At 32.5% G+C, this 20,395-nt stretch overlaps 1 protein-coding gene across 1 annotated transcript in view; it reads right to left on the reverse strand.

Moving 5' to 3' along the window:
- The window catches only part of LOC130445036 (low affinity immunoglobulin epsilon Fc receptor), a 68,937-nt gene that overhangs the window by 12,775 nt on the left and 35,767 nt on the right, over nt 1-20,395 (reverse strand). The window contains exon 3 of the mRNA XM_056780512.1: nt 3,010-3,113. Within this exon, the coding sequence (XP_056636490.1) occupies nt 3,010-3,113 (104 nt within the window). The remainder of the gene's footprint in view (nt 1-3,009; nt 3,114-20,395) is intronic.

Genomic DNA, 20,395 nt, shown 5'->3' on the forward strand with positions numbered 1-20,395 from the left:
GCCTTTCACTTTATTGGACAAGTTAATATCAAAAATGGAGGATATGATGCTAAAGAATCCCTCACACGATGTTACAAATGATTTCCCTAAATTGAGTTTTTGTACCTTATCCCAGTACCAATCTAACTTTTACTTCTTGTCCTGACTTGGCTGAATGTCAATGTAGCCGACTACTAAGTTGGTAGTAAAGTGACTTATGATAGAAATTGTTTTTGTATGTTAGAGTCACCAGTTGAAGCAATCAATCGATAAGCACCGATCAACGTTTGGGTCGAAATGATTGATGCATCATATCCAATCGTGAGTTTAATACAATAGATTTACGGTCACTTTTATCGGACTCCCTTGGACCTTCCAAAGATACCGCTTAAAATTATTAGATGAGATTTATTAAAGTTATTGTTACATCAATTAATCGATATTCAAGCGAAGGGGTGTCTTATTAAGTGTCTGGTGGAATTATAAAGGTTCAGTGTACTTCAAAATCATTCTAGATGATCGAGCTATCAATGCCGGAGTATATAGTTGAGGGCTTATGCGGATGTATGAGGTTTTAACAAAGAAATATCCAGGTCTAGTTAACCGAGAGCAGACAAGACAATTCTAAACCACATACTGCTGAAATTACGCGGGATATGACCTAAGAACTTGGAAGTATTGAATTCCTACTACGTTTATTTCGGTTCAAGCACTGTCAGATAAATATTTATTCAGGTCCATGGCGAAATTCTTACGTGGGGAAAATGTTGAAAATGCAGTGGTAAATTTTGCCATCAAATCTGCTTAAAATAGTTTTACCAACGTCTTAAAGAGCTTGCTGACGTTGCACAAAGGTTCAAAGATTGATGTTATATATATAGTATGCTAAAAAATAAAATGGCATCTTCAAAATGGCAGCCAGCAGTGTTGTAAATCATTATTTTCTAATGACGTTCAATATTCGAGGGTGTTGAGGTCACTGATTACGATTAAGTTTTCATAAACACAATGATCTCTTAAAATTTTTTTCTCAAATTTGGTAAGCGGGAATTTTTGAGTTTGCTAATCACGAATCCGTCATCAGTATGCAAAATATTGGCGGTTTGCGAATGGCGCAACGTTGATAATTGTACATTTCATAGTTAATCATTTATGTCTTATGCAGGGTTGAAATGTTTTAAGCAGTTATCATTCAATATGAAATGCATATTTATTTTAAATGAACAGGTTTTATTACTTGTCGCACAAAAAGTAGTTCAAAACACAAATTCGCAATTATTCGCAATTATTCGCGCCATTAAACAAAACAAACTATTTCTCACGTTTTTCACTCCAACTATATCCAGTCACAAGCTCACGAAAGAATGAATTACCGACAAAGGTAAATACCCCCTCCTATCTCTCTAAAGACCTTTTCATACATACTACTACAACTATTCCATGCTGTAAAAGTCCCTAAATAGAAAACTTTTTTGGTTAAAACCACAGTTTTTTATAAGGTGGGAAACAAGAAAGGAAATATCGAAAATGTATTTTCCAGGATCCAGTTTTCTATGTATAATGAAAAACTTATAGATCTGCAAAGTACATCGTCGGAAGAAAGTTTACGACAACTTGCCAGGAGATCGGGCTATGAGGGCTATAAAATACGTAATTCGAAATGTCACAGCTTTTCTTATTGTTCTGACAAATAGATTATAATTTTTCATATTATCCTTCGTTTGAGAAGCATACAGATTTAGTGCTCTCACTGTGTTTTAGTAAAATTTCATTTTTTGATACTACCAACTTGAACTGAAACATGTTCAATTTCAGTTATCCTTCGAACTTCACTTTATGTTCTCTCTGTATTTTGCACTTCAATTTAACCGTTACACTGAGTTTACCCATAACATATATATATATATATATATATATATATATATATATATATATATATATATATATATATATATATATATATATATATATGAACTATCATGGAAAGATTCACTGTTGATAATTAATGCATACAAATATTGAAATTGTTGAAATTTAGGACACCTATTAACAATATTAAGTAACAACAATTTGTTAACTAAATAACAACGGGATTAATTATATTTTATGAATATGACAAATGATGTGTAGATATTTTCAAATTGAACATTAAAGAGTTATAAATGTTTTGTTGTTTTAGTAAATTAGCACATTTAATAGAGATTCTCGGGATGAGAATGATTTTCAGTTGCAATGAATTGCTATTACAGTTGTTTAAAGATACTTGAAATATCAATCTAGGTCAAAACATTATATCGCAAATATTTTCGTGAGATGATTTCCTATGACTTTAGATGTGGATTATACCAACAGTAGTGTGCCAATAAACTCTTTTCAACTATTGGTAATGAAGCACTATCTCGAGTCACCGTGTTTCGCTGGTGTTCCGAATTCAATCGTGGTCGCACTTCACTACAGGATTAATATCGTCAAGTCGTAAACTGATATTGCAAGATCGTCATTTCATATACTGGTCGCCTGTTTTTTCGGAATAACTGGACATATCATCACCGTTCCATTATAGCAACATAGAACGGTCAATTCAGAATGGTACTTCAGAATTTGTTTGCCAAAATCAGGGCAACCAATCTCAGAAGATGAATCATTCGGCAATGCGAGCTCTCATAGAATTTTGAACAGTCAAAACATCGAATCTATGGTTCATCCGCCGTCAGTCCTTGTTTTGTACCCAATGAATTACGACGTAAACGTTTTTCTACACCTGAAGATTAGTTTGAACCAAATTGGTTCAAACTAATGCAAAAATGTATCGATCTTAATGGAGAATATTTTGAAAAATAATAAAATCTTATAAGCATATTGCCAACTTAAAAAGCAGCCCTCGTATAGATAATGTCTTTATCGAGCTCGAAAACCGATTGGTTTTTATAAGTTTGGGATTCAACAATCAAATTTTTCCTTAAGAATTCTACGAATTCGGTATGATGCCTTTAGGTAGGGTAAAATTCAAGCTCTCAATTTTTGTCTTACCTTAAAAAATATTCCCAAATAATATCTTTTCTCTCCTAATTTCAATAATGGCATCGTCCACCTGTTCGGCGTCGGCCCAGTTTCATCTATACAATTCGGACAGTCTGTAAAAAAATAGAAATACATTTAAACGTATCGTATGCTGTGAGACTAAACAAATACGAATAACATTAATTATATCATCATCAATTATATCGTCATCAATTATATCACCATTAATCATAATAACTGAAAGGCAATTAAAATATATGGCTTAATAACATTATACGAACAACTTCATTCCAAAAATTACGAGCGGTTTCAAAAAGCTTCGGCTTCACTAATGACTTGTTTGAGAGCCAGAAAACATAATATCCAGAGCGTAAAGATTGGACAAGCAGTAGTACAAATATAATTCATGTAGTACTACGAAACTGATCTTTACTATTAGTTTTCTAAAAAATCCATTGCGAATAGGTGCATAGATTTATGGCATATCACGGTTAATTCAAAACAAGATATTATAGAACACGTAGGAATTGTTAAAATCGACTATTGAAGTTCTTGAAGTTCTTGGAGTATTGTCGTTTTTCTAGGTCTGCTGATACTTTCTGTTAACATTAAAAATGAGAGTCAAATCATACTTTTTACATATTGATACGTATTTCATTAAGCGATAAATATTTTTCTGTAAGAGTGGATCACATTTATAGAGGGTATCTCATAAATAATGCCCGTTTCCAATGTACAATTCGTTTTTTGAATAATCATACAAAGAGAAAGCCTTGATATTGAGATGTATAGTCCATCGTATTATATGGTAAAACTATTATTTGGGCTAAGATAATAATAATCTAACGATGTAAGGTCTGGACTAGATGCAGTATGTGGTTTAGCATTATGTTGTTGTGAAAGAACTCGCTTTCGGATATTTCTTCAATAAACCTCATACATTTCAACTTCCCACTGTATACCTAGGCATCGGTAGCTCGACCATCTGGAACGATTTTGTACTCTAAATTTTCATAATTCCCCCAGACACACAAGAAGAATTTCCATTCGAATGGACGTCTCTTTTCGACGAGTTTTGCTAATTGTCCTTTGTCTAACCACTGATTTTCCGTATTCGGATTGTTGAGATAAATCAATTTTTCACCGCAAGTAACAAGGCGGACAATAAAATGCTCATCTTTGGGCAGGGCAAAGAGTCTACTTGACGTTCCGCTTGTGGCACTATTCGACAACTTTTATAGATATTAATATTGATTTTAATTAGCGATGTACGGTATCTTTAGAAGGTTCAAGTATTGGCGAGTTTTAATACTAAGTTGGTTTTCTACTGCTTTCTTTGTAACGTCAATATCCCATGCAGGTGGACGACCTGAATGCGAACGATATCCAAGCATCAAATCTCCACTATTATAACAATTAAACTAATACTTATCTCATTATCTGTGTCTTTCCCATAAATTTTCTGGTTGCCACGGCTGCTTCAAACTTTTGTTTACAATAATGTCTTCACAATACACGAATTTCATATTTATCGCACTTCATACTATTTGTTTGAAAGAAAAAGACTGTGTAGTCAATAAACAAACGAGAGATGGTTGAAAAATTATTGGAACAAATGTACTGTTTATAGAATTATAGACTAGTCTTCACAAGTTTCGACATGTTTAAATTTAGACGAAGGAATTTTCACTTATGAATTACTTATGAGACACTCTTTATACTTTAACATTGTAGAAGAGCGTTTTTCTATGGCAGAACAAATTGTTCTTTACACAAGACGAAAAATAATTTATCGTCAAAAAAGGTTTCAACTAAATAGTGAAGAAAAAAGTATTGAAAGCAAGTAAAGTCTTGGTTCGTTATCAGAGATAAATTGAGAAAATATTTAGATTAGAAGATTTTGTAAAATGAATGTCTATAGAATATAGATCAAATGACACTTGGAAAAATTAGCCGCATAAAAAAAGTAGGTTTATGAAATCTATGAGTATAAACAAAGGTTGAGGAAAAATAAAAGTTTCCATAAATGATTTGATCAAATCACTTTGTATAATATTATCATGATTTTGATGGGGCTAATTTATGCACACTTCTCACTTAACAAATTTATTTATACATCCACACTAGAAACAATAAACTATCCACTACTCGGTATTTATAATAATTATCCATTTAACTATTCACTAACTTATACAACTTCACTAAATTCACTATTTACTTTGTACTATTTCGATCCGTTCACTTTAACAAATAAAAAAGCCCTCTTAGAAATTGCTTCTATGAAAACAATATAAACAAATCGCCGCACTAAATAAAAACATGTAAATAGCCTTTCTGAAAATCTGCCTCCACCAAACTTTGAATTGTATTAACTTAATAGAACAGGACCGGCTTCTCAGTCCATGTAACAATATATAAACTAGATATTTTGTACTTTTGTACTAGACTATACCAACGATACAAAGCACATGGATACTATTTTACAATGAACTCTATGCTGACTCGGGTGAATAATAGAGACTTACCTCAATCGGGAAAACAGGATGAAAAATGAACCACATCTTTCAGATCACCGGGTATATACTTCCACACCAAATGACAATTTACAGTCAATACGTATCAACATATTAAATACTACTATCAACTATGTATATTACTTCTATTTACATTATATACACAATTATTTATAATTCTATATAGAACTATTTCATATGACTAATAACCCTCTATATATATTTTCTATATATTTTCTTTAATAGCCTCTGTTTTCAATTCCTTTGACTACACAAATTGTTTGCTCACACAAACTCATAAACTAACTTGTTTATAATGTTCAACAGCGTCCACTTTACTAGAAATCAAAATTATGAAAAGAGCAATAGAAACATGCCTACAATATCTATGGAAGTAATCCTCAACCCCAAACCACTAGGTATAGTGGTGGAATATGGAATGAGACATAAATGAGTAAATAACAAATCCTTAGGTAAAAACTCTCGTTAATAAATGGGCCTGGACAAAATATTATGAAACACATTCCGTTTAGGCAAATTTTTGAAAATATTTAATGACCTAGACAGGAACAACGTGATAACCAAAGCATAAGGGTTGAATGAATAGCTGATAAGCTAGTATAGATGTTTTTCTAGAGGTACCTTTTGTGGAAGAAAAGAAGAAGAATTGAGAACTATTGAGACAACATAGTAGGGTTATAACTAGAAGAGTTATTCTTCCTTAATTGTCATATCAAGAAACTCAAACTGGTAAAAGCAGACGGTTAAAACTTATGCTCTATATATTAGAGCATATTGAAAAGGGTAGGAACACTTACCCAAACTAAAGCTGGTGGATATTGTACAATATATAAAAGTATATTTGATCAGTAATAAAGTACTATTTTCATAGAAGATTGGACACAAGTAATCAAAACTCTTAATTCCACACCCTTGTATATTAGAAGAGATCTTTATATTCTTGAAATAATAATCTGATTTAATGTGTTTGTTTTCTACAGGAAGGAGGTATAGAAGAGAGAAAACGTAATTTTGATTGCTAACAACCTTGTCCTCGCGTGAGTTCACCTTAGTTCATATTGGTTTTCTTTTTGGGAGGGAAAAATTACATTCGGGATTATTCGAAAAATAAAAATGCAACTCGTTTCATTACGTTGTCCTTATCATTTGTTTTGCACTTCTGTCCTTTACTGTTTATTCTAAAGTACGTTTTACTTTCAATATTCGTGTCCTTCACCTATCCTAACTGATTTTAAACGTTATATTTATGAACTGTTTCAGTTTTATTTTTATCCAGTTTAAGTTCGCAATTTACGGCTTCTATTTTTGTTATTCGAAATGAACCTAAATATTGAGTCGAATTTTGTGCCATCACTAATTCGCCAGTTTTAAAATCTACGGGGATGTGTTTTGCTCTATTCTGACACAAATCACTAACCAGTTTCCAATGAGTAACAACCTTTGTATTTTAATGGAGAGCTACCGACGGGGCACCTGGTTGCCAACCAGTCCGCAATGCGTTGGCAGTCAACCTCTGACAACTTGAATCGCCCGCCTCTCAAAGGTTTCAATAAAGGAAGGTTGGTTTGTTTGAATTCCAACCTCAACACACCACATTCGTTTTCTTATAAAGATTTGCTTCTTGGAAGACTTTAATACTCAGTGAAGTATTGTGTTTTCTCACAGTTAGTTCAACTACAAATTCTTTTGATAAGCTGCTAAAAACTACGTATTTAAATCGATTTATTACTCAACAAGATTTCAAAAACTCATATCTGCGAGAAATGAATATGTTGTTTTAATACAGTTATTTATTAAATAAATTCTTCATTTTTTTATCTAAACGTAATACTTGTGGGTCAGGCAGGTTTCGATCCCAATTGATTCTGCTGTGTGTGCAGATTCATGTCACTAATCAGTTGGCAACCAGTTGGTGACTTCAGTCACTTGTGAGTTTAGTTTCTTTTCATTTGCTCCGTGTGCATTGGGCCTTAATGTACACCTGTGGATGTCGAGATGACGTAATGTTTACAGAAAACTTTCATACTCGGTCTATTTCAGCTGTGAGCAACAAATTATTTTTTATAAAACTGTATTTGTATCTTGTATGTTATTTATGTGATTTTGTATATAATTTTTTAAGTTCTAAATGTAATAAACATTTCTACATCCTTTCGACAATCTTATTTGAAATCTGTTTAATGATATAGTGAAATCTAGATCATCAGAAATTTTTTTCTAAAACACGAGCATGTAACATGCTTTTTATCAGTGCTATAATAATTCTAATGAGCGTATCAACGACATAATTAAATGAAAATTACACGATTTCTAGGCCAAATTGGTTAGATTAGAATTTTTTTCTTGTATATCGAAACGTTGCAATTACAATACATTTTTCACAATAAATTAAATATTGTGTTTAGTTTAAATAGTGTAAAACGGTAATAAACCCCAGAACACACCTGGATGAATCAATATATATATAGATAGGATATTGCAAATGCATACAAGGTCTTTTGGTAATAGCCTACAATTGCGTTGTTATATAATTTTGTAACAAAGGAGCATAAATCAAATTTTTACAGTTTTACATACAATACAAACGATCATTTGTTTATTAGAAATTACTTTCATTTTTTTGGTCCAAGCTTAACACATTAAACTGTCATGCAATTTTGTGTTGTCTTTTACCGGGCGGATTTATTAAACAATCCACAATAGTGATATTAAACTGCTACCATATCCAGCATTTAGTCTGGATCTTGCTGTTTTTTGAGTAGGTACCTATACCACAACACTACAGGAATATCCAGTAGCGACACCATAGAGATATTACAGATAGAGTAGGCATGCCATAGGCGCCCATACAAGTGGGAGCGTCTGGCCGATAGAAAGAGAGAGAGAATAATTTATGTATTGCTGTCTCTGTCTAATGGCGCATGCGCGTTGATTAGATTTCGTGTACGCACTTTACCGTTGCCCGTTGAATCAGAGACACGCATGCGCAGTACGCAACAAAAGAAAGAGATAGAAATACATAAATGATTCTCTTTCTCTTTTCATTCGCGAGACGCTCTCACTTGTAGGCATGCCTACTCTATGGTAATATCTCTATGAGCGACACTCGAGAAAAAGTTTTGCACGCCTGCGCGAATTTGAACAACCAGCAAAATGGCGATGTTTGTAAACAAAAAGTGTGTATAAAAGTGGCATAAGGTAATTTGTCAGTTGAAACTATTTTGTTTTAATTATTTCATAGTAGTTAGGGTATAGTCTTAAAATTAAATTATTAAATAATTAAAATTAAATAGATAAGTTAGTGTGTAAGAAGATAATACACACATTAAAAATTGTGTTTTTGAATGTATTGCTAAGGTACGAGAAGAATTATTATATCTACTCACATTATTGAAGATAAAAACTATTTGAGTACAGATTCAAATTACAGCAATGAATAAAGGGAAACGTAGAAGTGCCTACTATTTATTCAGAAAATGCCGTAGCACAGGACATGAAGATAAACACCTAAGGTTTTTTGGATTCCCGAAGGATATTGACAGGTTTGTAATAATGTTGATTATTAGTGATAACTTAACCAACTCACTTTAAAATTTAAATTTAAAATTTATTTAAAATTAATAATGTATTTATGTAATACAGGTGTAAATTATGGGCTACACTATGTGGTAGAAGGGATCTATTAAGAAAGGATTCTGCAGCCTTGGAGGAACTACAGGAACATAGGAACTACAGAATATGCAGTTTACATTTTTATCCTAGTATATTTTCAAATTTAATTTAATAATAATTTAAATTTAAGAAATCGTCTACCATATGCTGTTTCTGAAACAAACGAACAAAGGGACCCGAAAAGAAGAAAATTAAATTCTTCTATCGAGATAATAAGTACTGGTTTATATGAACATAGTATCATTTATCTAATGTCTATTGAAAATTATACTAATCACAGCTTTTTTAGATTATGAGCCCAGGCCATGGACACCAACAGCAGATTCAGTTATGAAAACATTTCCACGACCTTCATTGCAGCAGGGTATTCAAACAGAAGAATATTTAAGTTATAATACCCCAAGAAAGAGCAAATTAAGAATGAAGATTACTGCACTGAGCACAAAATTAAGAAGTTCAACCCCAAAAAATGAATTTTTGTCACGCAAACAAATGTTAATACAATTTTAGTGCTTATAAAAAAATTACTACCACCAGCATCTGCTAAGTTTGTGGAAATCTTCATATGAGAATGCCAAAATGTAGACGTTATTCTGATGAATATAAACGATTGTGCTTGTCATTGTATTTTGTAAGCCCTAAAGCGTATAAGGCGTTGAGCAAAATCTTCTTACTGCCCACAAAGAGATCACTGTATATAATTACACAAAACATGCCTATGAATGCGACAGTATAAAACCTAAAATTGAGGCATTGAATGAATTGGACAGATATTGTATTTGATGCATTGATGAAATATCTTTGAAGTCAAACCTTTTCTTTCATCAATCAACCTTTTCTTAAAAATGAAATTATTGGGTTAGAAGATTATGGAAAAGGTAAAACAAGAAAACCAGCTGCGTACATAGCTACATTTATGATACGTGGGCTAGGTACTATTATAACTGAAAACTTCCAACTTTCTTGCATTCAACAATGAAAGCAAGTGATTTAAAAAGAGAAATCTATGATTGCATTGAGAAATTAGAAGATATAGGTTCAAAACCGAAAATATTGGTTTCTGATATGGAAAGAAATTTTATATAAATGGCTCATATATTAGGTGTGACGGAGAGATGTCCTTTCTTTAAGGTAATAATCTAATAAAAGCTGTAAGAAACAACTTAATGGCACATACATTCATATTCAACGAGAAAACGGCCTCGTAGAAATATATTGAATATTTCTACAATGCAGATAAAAAATTAGAATTCGGACTAGCCCCAAAATTTACCGATTCACACATTTGGCCAAGCAATTTAAAAAAAATGAAGGTCAATTTAGCTACACAGATGTTGAGTGTTACAGTAGCAGAAGGTCTAAATACATACGTGAGCCTGGGTAAACTACCGTCAGAAGCAATGTGTACTGCATATATTATTAAAAAATTTGATACATTGTTTGATGTATTTAACGCTTCACAAAAAATACATACAAACCTTCTAATTTAACATTCGTGGGCAATGGACAATAAGTAGTTTGTGGGGATTGTGGAATGGTTTAAAAAAGATTTTAAATTTTTATTAACTAGACGCATTAATCAAGATGCACTCGAGAATTTTTTTGATAGTGTAAGCCAGCAAAGTTGAAATGCCTATTATCCCACACAAATACAATAGGCTAGTTGACAAAATTTGGAAATTAGTTTGAAACTATAGCTTAGCATCTATTTCATCTCAAAAATATATTATTTTAAGAAAAAAAAGGATACGTTATTATTTTGAGTTTTAACAAATGAACTTGAAATTGACCGCGAAAAAAGCCAAGACTGTCATTGCGTCTTGAATGACGTCACACCTCGCGAAACAGCTGGGTTTGTTTATGATAGTCAATTGTGTTTTTTAATAAATAATGAATTCCTCGTATTATAAATACTGTATAGTGCCCCAATGTGAAAGGAGAACCAGAAAAACAATAAAGAAATACGAAGAAAGTAGTTAAAAATGGCAAGGAGATGCTCTTACTTTATCAATTTCACAAATTATTTCCGTGAAGATCATTTTGATGTAATTATCAAACAAAATTTGATTTATCTATTTATAAATGTACAAAATCTACCATAATATACCACACACAACATATAAAATGTGACTTAATTAAGTTATATTGAAACTTTGTATTCGCTAACCTCAAAATCAGTTAAGTATTTTCATTCCGCAGTGGGTAAATGCGACCCTCTTACTGGCAACTGCTAATTAAATAAGACTTTGTTTGTTCTTCACATAATACTTACATATAAGTTTTAACACTGCGAATTTCCGATGAACAAAAATAGGTATTCATTACAAAAAATTTGTCAAGCATAACGGCTTCAATTTTCGGCAAATCACTGCAGTCTGTTTTGTTAAATCCTGATTCCATGGCAAATTATACCTGTCTTTCAAGATTAAACTAAAAACGAACTCTATTAATTTAACAATAATTGCTGAAAACTCGAAATAACCTTTACGTCACTTTATACGAAAATAACAGCTACAACATAGTGTTTCGCGAGGTGTGACGTCACGCTTTTCTGATTGGTGTTTAATGTCACCTGATTCAACGCCTCATTTTGTTGATTTTATTTTCAAAAATATTTTTTTATCTACTAATAATCATAGTTAATCATTAGAAACTCAAAGCCGTCCGATTTATTCTTAGTGGAAACAAGCCTATTCTGTAGTGCTTTTCGCAAAACATTTTTCATGCAATTATATCATGCAGGAACAGAAAATTGTGATGAAGATTATGATAGAACATTACATCAACTGTCACAATTTGATATAAGAAAATAATTTTCTCCATTGCAAATGTCTTCATCTGCAGTTTCACCAGCTGTTATAGACAAAGACTTCCGATCTTCAGCACTGCCAGAACAAAATGCTCTGCAATATGCATGTGGATATTTAACACGCATTATTTTAAAGTATTCGACACAAATACTGAAACTTTTGGAGGATTACTTTTACCTGATGATACTTTTATCATATATATTTCAAAACTAGAAGACATTTTCCAAACTAATTCTGATATTCTAATTGAAAAACAAGTTATCCCTAGATATACAAAGCTATTGAAAGAGTACCGGTTCTATCATCCGTGTGGTCAGTTTCTATTTGAATATTTACAATTGCTATTTATTCGGATACGTTTATTTTTTTCTTTAAAATTCATTCCTTATTTAGAGCCCGTGCGTTTAAATTTCACTCTGAAAACAACCATGAACATGGCGCGAGGTCACTGAAACTTAAAACATTGTCTTATGAGAAATGTCGCTTCTGGCTTATACTTATACTGTGCCTATACTATAACTGAGTTTAGGAAACTAACCTGGATCACGTTCATTGTTGTTCAGAATCTGATCGAATTAATATGGTCGTAGTCATATGATAGAATCTGTCCTACCTCAGTAGACCTATAGATATATGAGATCAACTGAGAGGTTGTTTCATTTGTCGTTACTATAGAATGAACTGCATTTTTTTAATGCCTACCTAGTTTACCAGAATAATACTTGGTTACTAGGTACATACAATGACAACAACATATTTCTCTTTCCGGCCAATAAAAATCAAAGGTTGAATTTGAAATTTCTATCGAAGGACGAACGCAACGTTCGGAAACTGCGATCTAAATCTCTTTCTGGATTAGGATCCGCAATCAGCTGTTAGGTGATTCAACTGAACCCCGGTTATAGTTAACGAAAAGTCCTTTCGGTGGACTATAACAAAAATAGTTATGAATTATATCAAGAGAATAGATGAAGACTCTAAGCTGTATAACGGAATACACTATGATTGACAAGCTGAGGAATGCAGTAATCAAAAGTGTGAAATAGATGACAGGGTCAGAAGTATGAACAAATAGGAATAATTATGTCAAATGATTAGAGATATAATAGGATAACGACTATGACTGACAAGCAGAGAAAAATCAGAGAGAATTATCAAATAGATGAGAAAAATAGGAATGGAATGGAACAAGTGTGTGAAGAGAATGAGTTCAGACAAAATAATCAAGATCACAAGATATAACAAATTCTACGGAAAAACGTATACCTAATGATGATACAATTGGAAAATAAACCAATCGTCTTCCTTAAGAAAAAGCGACGCAGGAAAAGTTCACAATATGTAATATTTTCTCCTTATAGACAGCGAAAACTACGTCAAATTTAACTTAACCAAACTGATGATTAAAATTATATAAATCGCTTATTTTCATGAAAGTCAAAATCAAATTTAGAAAGCAGACATATTTTTTCCATGCTTTTCTTGTTAGTTGTTTTTATTGGATATCAGCGTTGAAACGAAGTATTATGCAATGAAGAATGTTTTAAAAATAAAAGTCAACCTGATTCAATTAGTAAATTCAATCGATAACTATGTAAATCTGGTATCAACAAACTCTTACGCAATAAATTTCTCTAGAAGTATTCCACATGTTTTGATAATTTGCAATAATTATAATAATATCCCAATTAAAATCACTATATTCATTTTATCATAAATTCCACTATTTATTGAATTATACAAAATTTCCTCAAATCAGAATATACAAGATGTTTCTTTAAAGTTTAATAAATTTGAGATGGCGACGCTGAGAACCCATTTAACAGTTGATGATTGCTTTTTGTTAAGTTTGTGATAATACGGCAACAATTTGATGATAATAACTATGAATATTTCTTTCCTGTCTATTATTTTCACAAAACTTATTCGGGAGCGTTAAGCTTTGGATTGTATAAGAAATATGGTAATATTAACGTTGCCAAACGACAACGTACAAATATTTACAGTTTAGAAACAATACCCACTTTTTCATGTTTACCATTACATTTCTAATTGCTATTACTTAATACTTAACCTTTCTTGGTCTACTTAGGTCAAAATTTTAACAGATAGCAAAATTATTCTCATAACACTGGCCGACAAGATTTTCGTAATACAGGCGAGACGTTAATTTTTAAAATGGAATTACCCGTCCAATAATATGAAAAATATTTATCAAGTATTAACACGTATCACTTTTCAATAACTTAATTATCTCTGTTTACATTACCTGGTAGGTAATTTTATAAAGGGACGGTTAATATTGGTAAATTTTATGACCGAAAAAATACCTGAACTGTATTATGCACAATAATAAACGCAAAAATTAGTATTCATAGTTTCATAGAAGTGGTTATTTGTTAATAGTGCAAAAAGTGATTATAAAGACGAAAATGTAGAGTCAAACGCTTGACAAATTTTGCTATATTTGTGAAAAATCTATGGTGAAATCGCAAGACGGGCCCTTTTCCGGAAATGCGAAAAAAGCCTGGGTATTTCAAATATTTTGGTATTTAAATTGGAGACCAAGACAAGCAGTGGGCCCCAACGCATGCTGTGTTAGTTGTAGCGTGTTTGGTGCAGTGGACGAATGGGAATGCCTTTTGCAATTCCAAAAGTATGGTGGGAACCTACTAACCATTTTGACGACTGCTATTTTTGTCTAACAAAAACTGAACGAAATCAAAAGATAGAGTATCCAAATTGGCCGTCTGCTATACGACCTGTTCTCCATAACGAAGATTAACCATTACCGATTGCGCCTTTAGATCCGCAAAATATTGTTTTAGACTCTACTGGAGCAACGTATCATCAAAGTACCAGTTCCGGCGAGCCACATTTCATTGTTCAAAGTAAGTCGAATGACTTAGCACGTTATTTGGGGGTATCAAAGCAACAGCTTGAACTTCTTGCTTTCCATCTTAAGAAATGGAACTTGTTAGTCACAGAAACAGAAATTACGATATTTAGAAAAACAAATGCTACATTTTCTGCAATCTAAAGTATGGAAAATTCGTTGTGTATGTGTACGGATATTGATGGTCTAATGAAGGAACTGAATATTGAGCATAATCCCAGTGAGTGTCGCCTATTTATTGACTCATTTTGACAGTTTAATAGCAGTGCTATTACACAATGAAAATTTAAAGCCATCTATACCAGTTGCTCATTTTGTGAAGATGAAAGAAACTTATGAAAATATTCGCTTGCTTTTAGACAAAATTAACTACAACAAATTTAAGTGGCAGATCCACGGGGGTTTATACCCCCTGTAGATCCCAAAAATGTCCTTCTACCCCCCCCCTTCACATTAAACTTGGATTGATGAAAAACTTTGTAAAGACTATTGATAAATAGGGTGATTGATTCAAATACTTTAGAGAAGTCTCTCCCTACTTAAATGATGCCAAATTAAAGGAAGGTATTTTTATTGGGCTACAAATATGAAAGTGAGTTTGGGCAATAATATGGATCCAAACTACCAACAGTTAGTTGATAAACTTCTAGACGCCTACAAATCCCTTGGTGCTCAAATGTCATTGAAAATTCATTTCCTCCATTCCCAGCTGACATTTTTTCCTGAAAATTTGGAAGCTGTCAGCGCCTCAAAATTTTTACACCATAAGTATTTTTTATTCATTATTGGTTTGAGCTTATTTTAAAAATTATTTTTAACTTTTTAGTTAGATGTGCTTTGAAAGCGAATATTTTTTTAAGAGATATTTATTTTTTACTTCGTGTCATATTATGCTATGAAAGCCGAAAATATTTTTTTGTTTCTTGCAGCGTGAACGGGATTTGAACCCTCTCCTAGGTAATTCGGAGCTTGGCGTCTTAGCCCGCTCTGGTAAAGAACGCAATTTAATTGATGGGATATACTAATAGTAATAAGTCACTTGCTCCTAGCTCAAATGAGAGTTACAAACAAACTCTCAAACTTACAAACCCATATACAGGTGAAGTTTAAAAAAGCGTGTTAAAAATATTGTGGTTCATATCAATAAATGATTTGAACTTCACATATAATTATGATAAAAAACAGTAATTCATACACAGTGAATCATTGATAAGAGTAAAAAATTTAAATATGTAGTCGTAAGCAAAAAATATATAATATAGATTCTTTTCATGTGACTAAGTTATCTTAGAAAAGACCCTTGTTCAATGATCTCTCCATGGAGTCTTAGGTTGGCGTTTCTTTGTATTTTTGAGAATACCAATATCTTGATCTTGGACGTATTCATGTGAAGGCTGAATTGCTCGTTATATTCTACAATAACGTCTATAAGAGATTGGAGTTTGGTAAGCTACTGGCCACTATCACAGTATTATCTGCGTAACGAAGATTTTTATAATGTTTTCATTGATCTTTATGCCTGCAGTTGTATTCTCGAGGGCTTCGCTGAATACTGTCTCAGAGTAGAGGTTAAACACGTCTATTGCTATCTCTTCTGATGTGGACCATTCGATTTGGACTGTTGCTGTTTGATGCCAGTAAAGGTATAGAATAATAAAATAAAATAACTTTTCAAGGAGTTCAATAAAAAATAATGTTCAAACAATAGCTAATATTTTGTGTTTACACGTATCACAGCAGAGCATTTTCTTTGCATACTTTCACCGAAGTTCTCTGATGAATTTTGTGCCATTTCCTTCCAGCGTTATGGAAGGAGATTTCCACGCTCACATATGGTTTCGAGTCATGGATTGTAGTCGTCAAAGTCTTTCTGTAACTGTTTCAAATCACGCGATCCTGAGTATTATATTTTTTCTAAAACCATAGCGTTTTAATGAGGTTTCTATAGCTGCAGTCTGATGGCCACCCCTAGATCCCTATATACCTGTCTTATCATGTTTCCATCCAATACAATCCTCCGAGTATGGTCATTAAAAGAAATTCCTGGCCTACTATAATTATACATCCTCGAAAAAAAGAGAATCTCATCTACTGTCTGAAAACAATCCATAACGAGACTTATCTGTGAGGATTCATTGCGCTAGTGTTGTTGCTTCAATACATTAGCTAATCTTTGTAGCCTATACTTAAAAGTAGTCCGAATATTAAGTTAACATTCTTCTTATTGTCCAAAAATAAAAAACACTGGTTTTAAAAAAGTTCTGTCCACCATTCTGGAGGTATTACAATTCTTCAAGCTCTTGCTCTTTCATAACAGTTTTAGATTCCTGGAAAGATTAAAGCATCTTCGAAATGAAACTTTAGCATCATTGACACTTATCAAGCTTCTTTAATATTATTATACAAATAAAAATTAGCACGCAGATTAAAACAATTCGCAAAAAACAAAATTTTTCTAAAGAGAAGAAATTTCAATAATTTACAATGCCATTTCTCATGATGCTTCACTTGAATAGAGTACCAAATGTCAGTACTATGAAAATTATTAAAATCGAAAATTTTTACCCAACACCAATATTTAATTCAAACATTTTTTGAGTCGCCAATTCACATATTTATTCTAATATGAAAGTAAATTTAACATCTATGTGTCGAATCATTTCCCAAAGTGGACAACGATTATTTATAAATATTAAATATAAATTTATATTAAACAAGCAAGAGAAAGTTATTTCGGGTATTCAATGAGATTGATAATTCTTGAAAAATGTACGGCTTTCGAATGGTAGCTACTTAATTTATTCATAAAATGGATTGGCTTTTAAGATTTTCAAATCGATCGATAAGCAAGCCCATTTGCATAGTATGAGGTCGTATTTCCATAATAATTTCCACCCTTCAATATACTTGGTGAATATATTGATTCACTAGGACCACAAATAAATCGATATTCAATATAGTAACAGGTATATACAGTAGCGGTCAAAAGTTTTTGCCCACCCTAACCTAACCTAGCAGTAGCGGATTTACAGATTTGCTGCCTCTAGACTATTCATCTTTAGCCTTGCTACTGACTTTCATATTACATGTTTTATGAATAACATTTCAATTTTATAATTTCAACAAGTTTTTTTAAATGTTATAGCAAAAGCATTATTTCAATTTGGATTTTCCACCAATCAGCGATCAAATTTTCTTACTTTCAGGTCGATTTGTTTGCATTTTTAAAAATATGGTCTTTCCATATGAGCCTCCTCTCGAAGTGCATGCCTAAGTACTTCTTATAAGTAGCTTCTGGTATTTGTACATTATTCTTTTAAACAGGAGATCACTGGTATTCTCCTAGAGTGAAGGTCACTTGGGTGGATTTTGGTTCGTTTGTCTTGATTTTGTATTTCCTCAACCACGTTTTGTTGTTATATAAATGTGTCCGCAAGTGAATTTTCATGTCTTGCTAATATGACTGTGTCGTAGGCGAAGGTGCCCATTGTGATTTCATTATTTGCTAGTAGATCGACCGTGTATAATACATATAATAATGGCCCTGTGGTACTTCTACTTTTATTTAAAGATTATCGAAAGTGCATTCATTAATTTTCTTTCCGGACTCTTCATAGCTTAGATAAATGTATGTTATTGGAAAACAGTATTAGATTTTATATAATAGGCGTGTGTACCAAAACTTGTCGAATGACAGGCTACAGACTGATGTGATTTATCCCATGGATTTATTATATAGTTTATTGTTTCTGCCTGAATCAAAGCTGGTGTTGTGGTATCCTCAGAGTTTGAGTATTAATTTATTCTTTGTAGTAGTTTTTTGTCCTGTTTTCAGATCATTATCTCTTCAGTTTTCAGCATATTTTTTCTTAATTATCCATTGGTCGTTCAGTTCAAACTGAATAATAAAAACATAACAATAATGTTGCAATTGCTTTTTGATGCCGATCTGAATGTTTCCTATTATAAAATCTCCTGGTGGTTGCATATATTTTCACTGTACCAATAGTGCGGTTACTTTTGCGTAGAATATGATGATTGCCAGATATGGGCGAGTTTCAGCCAATAGTTCCTTAATTTTATTCCTTCTAAGACTCGAAAGCGAAAAGAATTCATGTATGAACTTCATAAGTAGGAATCTTGTTCCAAAAAATATAAATCACAACACGTTCTCGCATCTCAAAAGGGTAATTGTGACTAAACTACAATCATAAACACTGAAGAAATAAATCACAGTTGAAGAATGATGAACAAATCAGTCGGTACTTGCAAATTTGAACTTGTCGTACTCACCGACAAAATATAAACATGCGCACGTATAAAGTAAACAAATAACGCATACTGTCGTTTTAGGTTTTAAACACTGTTTCGACCTTCGTTTGACAATATGAATGGATTATGGGGTGGAAAAAAACTTTGGAACAGTAGTGTATGTAGGTATGTACTTTTTTAATACTGGAGATACAAATGGTAATGGTTAACCTCCTGGATTTGCTAAAAATTATAATATAATAATTTTCCATGTTATTAAACATAATAACAGTTATACGAGGTCTGGCGAGATGATTATGAAAAAGGATTTTATCATGAAAATTACTCTACATGCGAATCTGGACACACATTTGGGTTGACTTTTCGGAATTGAAACAGTCCCAGGGAGACCTGTGCGCTGGTCATCTTCAGAGCTCTCTCTGTCCTCACTAAAGTGCTTTCACTACTCAAAAACACGCGCACAAGACAGAGGATGTCCCAATAGGCCTCTTGCAACAATTTATAGCGCTCAGTCGGAGTTTTCTTTTAACTTAACGGGAAATTTGAGATTGATACGTTGTTCCTGTTCTTCGTCACATATGGTTTTCGACACGTTCGTGTCAAACCGCTACTGCACAAAGACTATAATAGTGACGGTAATGAGTTTTGGGACGTGTATAAACAATGTTACTTATTTATATAAATATATTAACTTGCGGGAAAATTGTCCAGTTAGAATGTCTTTTCATACTGTAGTGTTCTATGGCACTTCTGTTAGACATGAGAGATTAAACCAATGCGGTGGAATGGTTATTTATATTTGATTTAAATAAACTTCATATACACAGTCACAAGCAATAACGTTGTTGGGTAGCATTTGCAAGAATTCTGAGTACTTTAGATTGATATTTTGCTATAATTGCTATGTTCGAGATGGATGTAGTGCCTCATAGCTGACCTCAAATGGGTGTCAGTGTGACTATATAATAGCTAGAGAGAGGTATCTCTGCGTTAAATGTAGGTAAAGTTGAAAAATTCATTCCCATTCACTTCAATTTCGGCCGCGTGGAAATGGCGATCGAATTTGTCTGCAATATTTGGAAAGAAATATCGGGGTCCAGATGAAATGTTAGTGCAGCAGTAGCATCTAAATATATTATGGTAGTTATATGGTTGTGTAGAAATATCAGATGTGCACATAAAATGGACGATCGGACCAATTGCATCCTGTT

The sequence above is a fragment of the Diorhabda sublineata genome, chromosome 6, assembly GCF_026230105.1.
Source record: "Diorhabda sublineata isolate icDioSubl1.1 chromosome 6, icDioSubl1.1, whole genome shotgun sequence".
Taxonomy (NCBI): Eukaryota; Metazoa; Arthropoda; class Insecta; order Coleoptera; family Chrysomelidae; genus Diorhabda; species Diorhabda sublineata.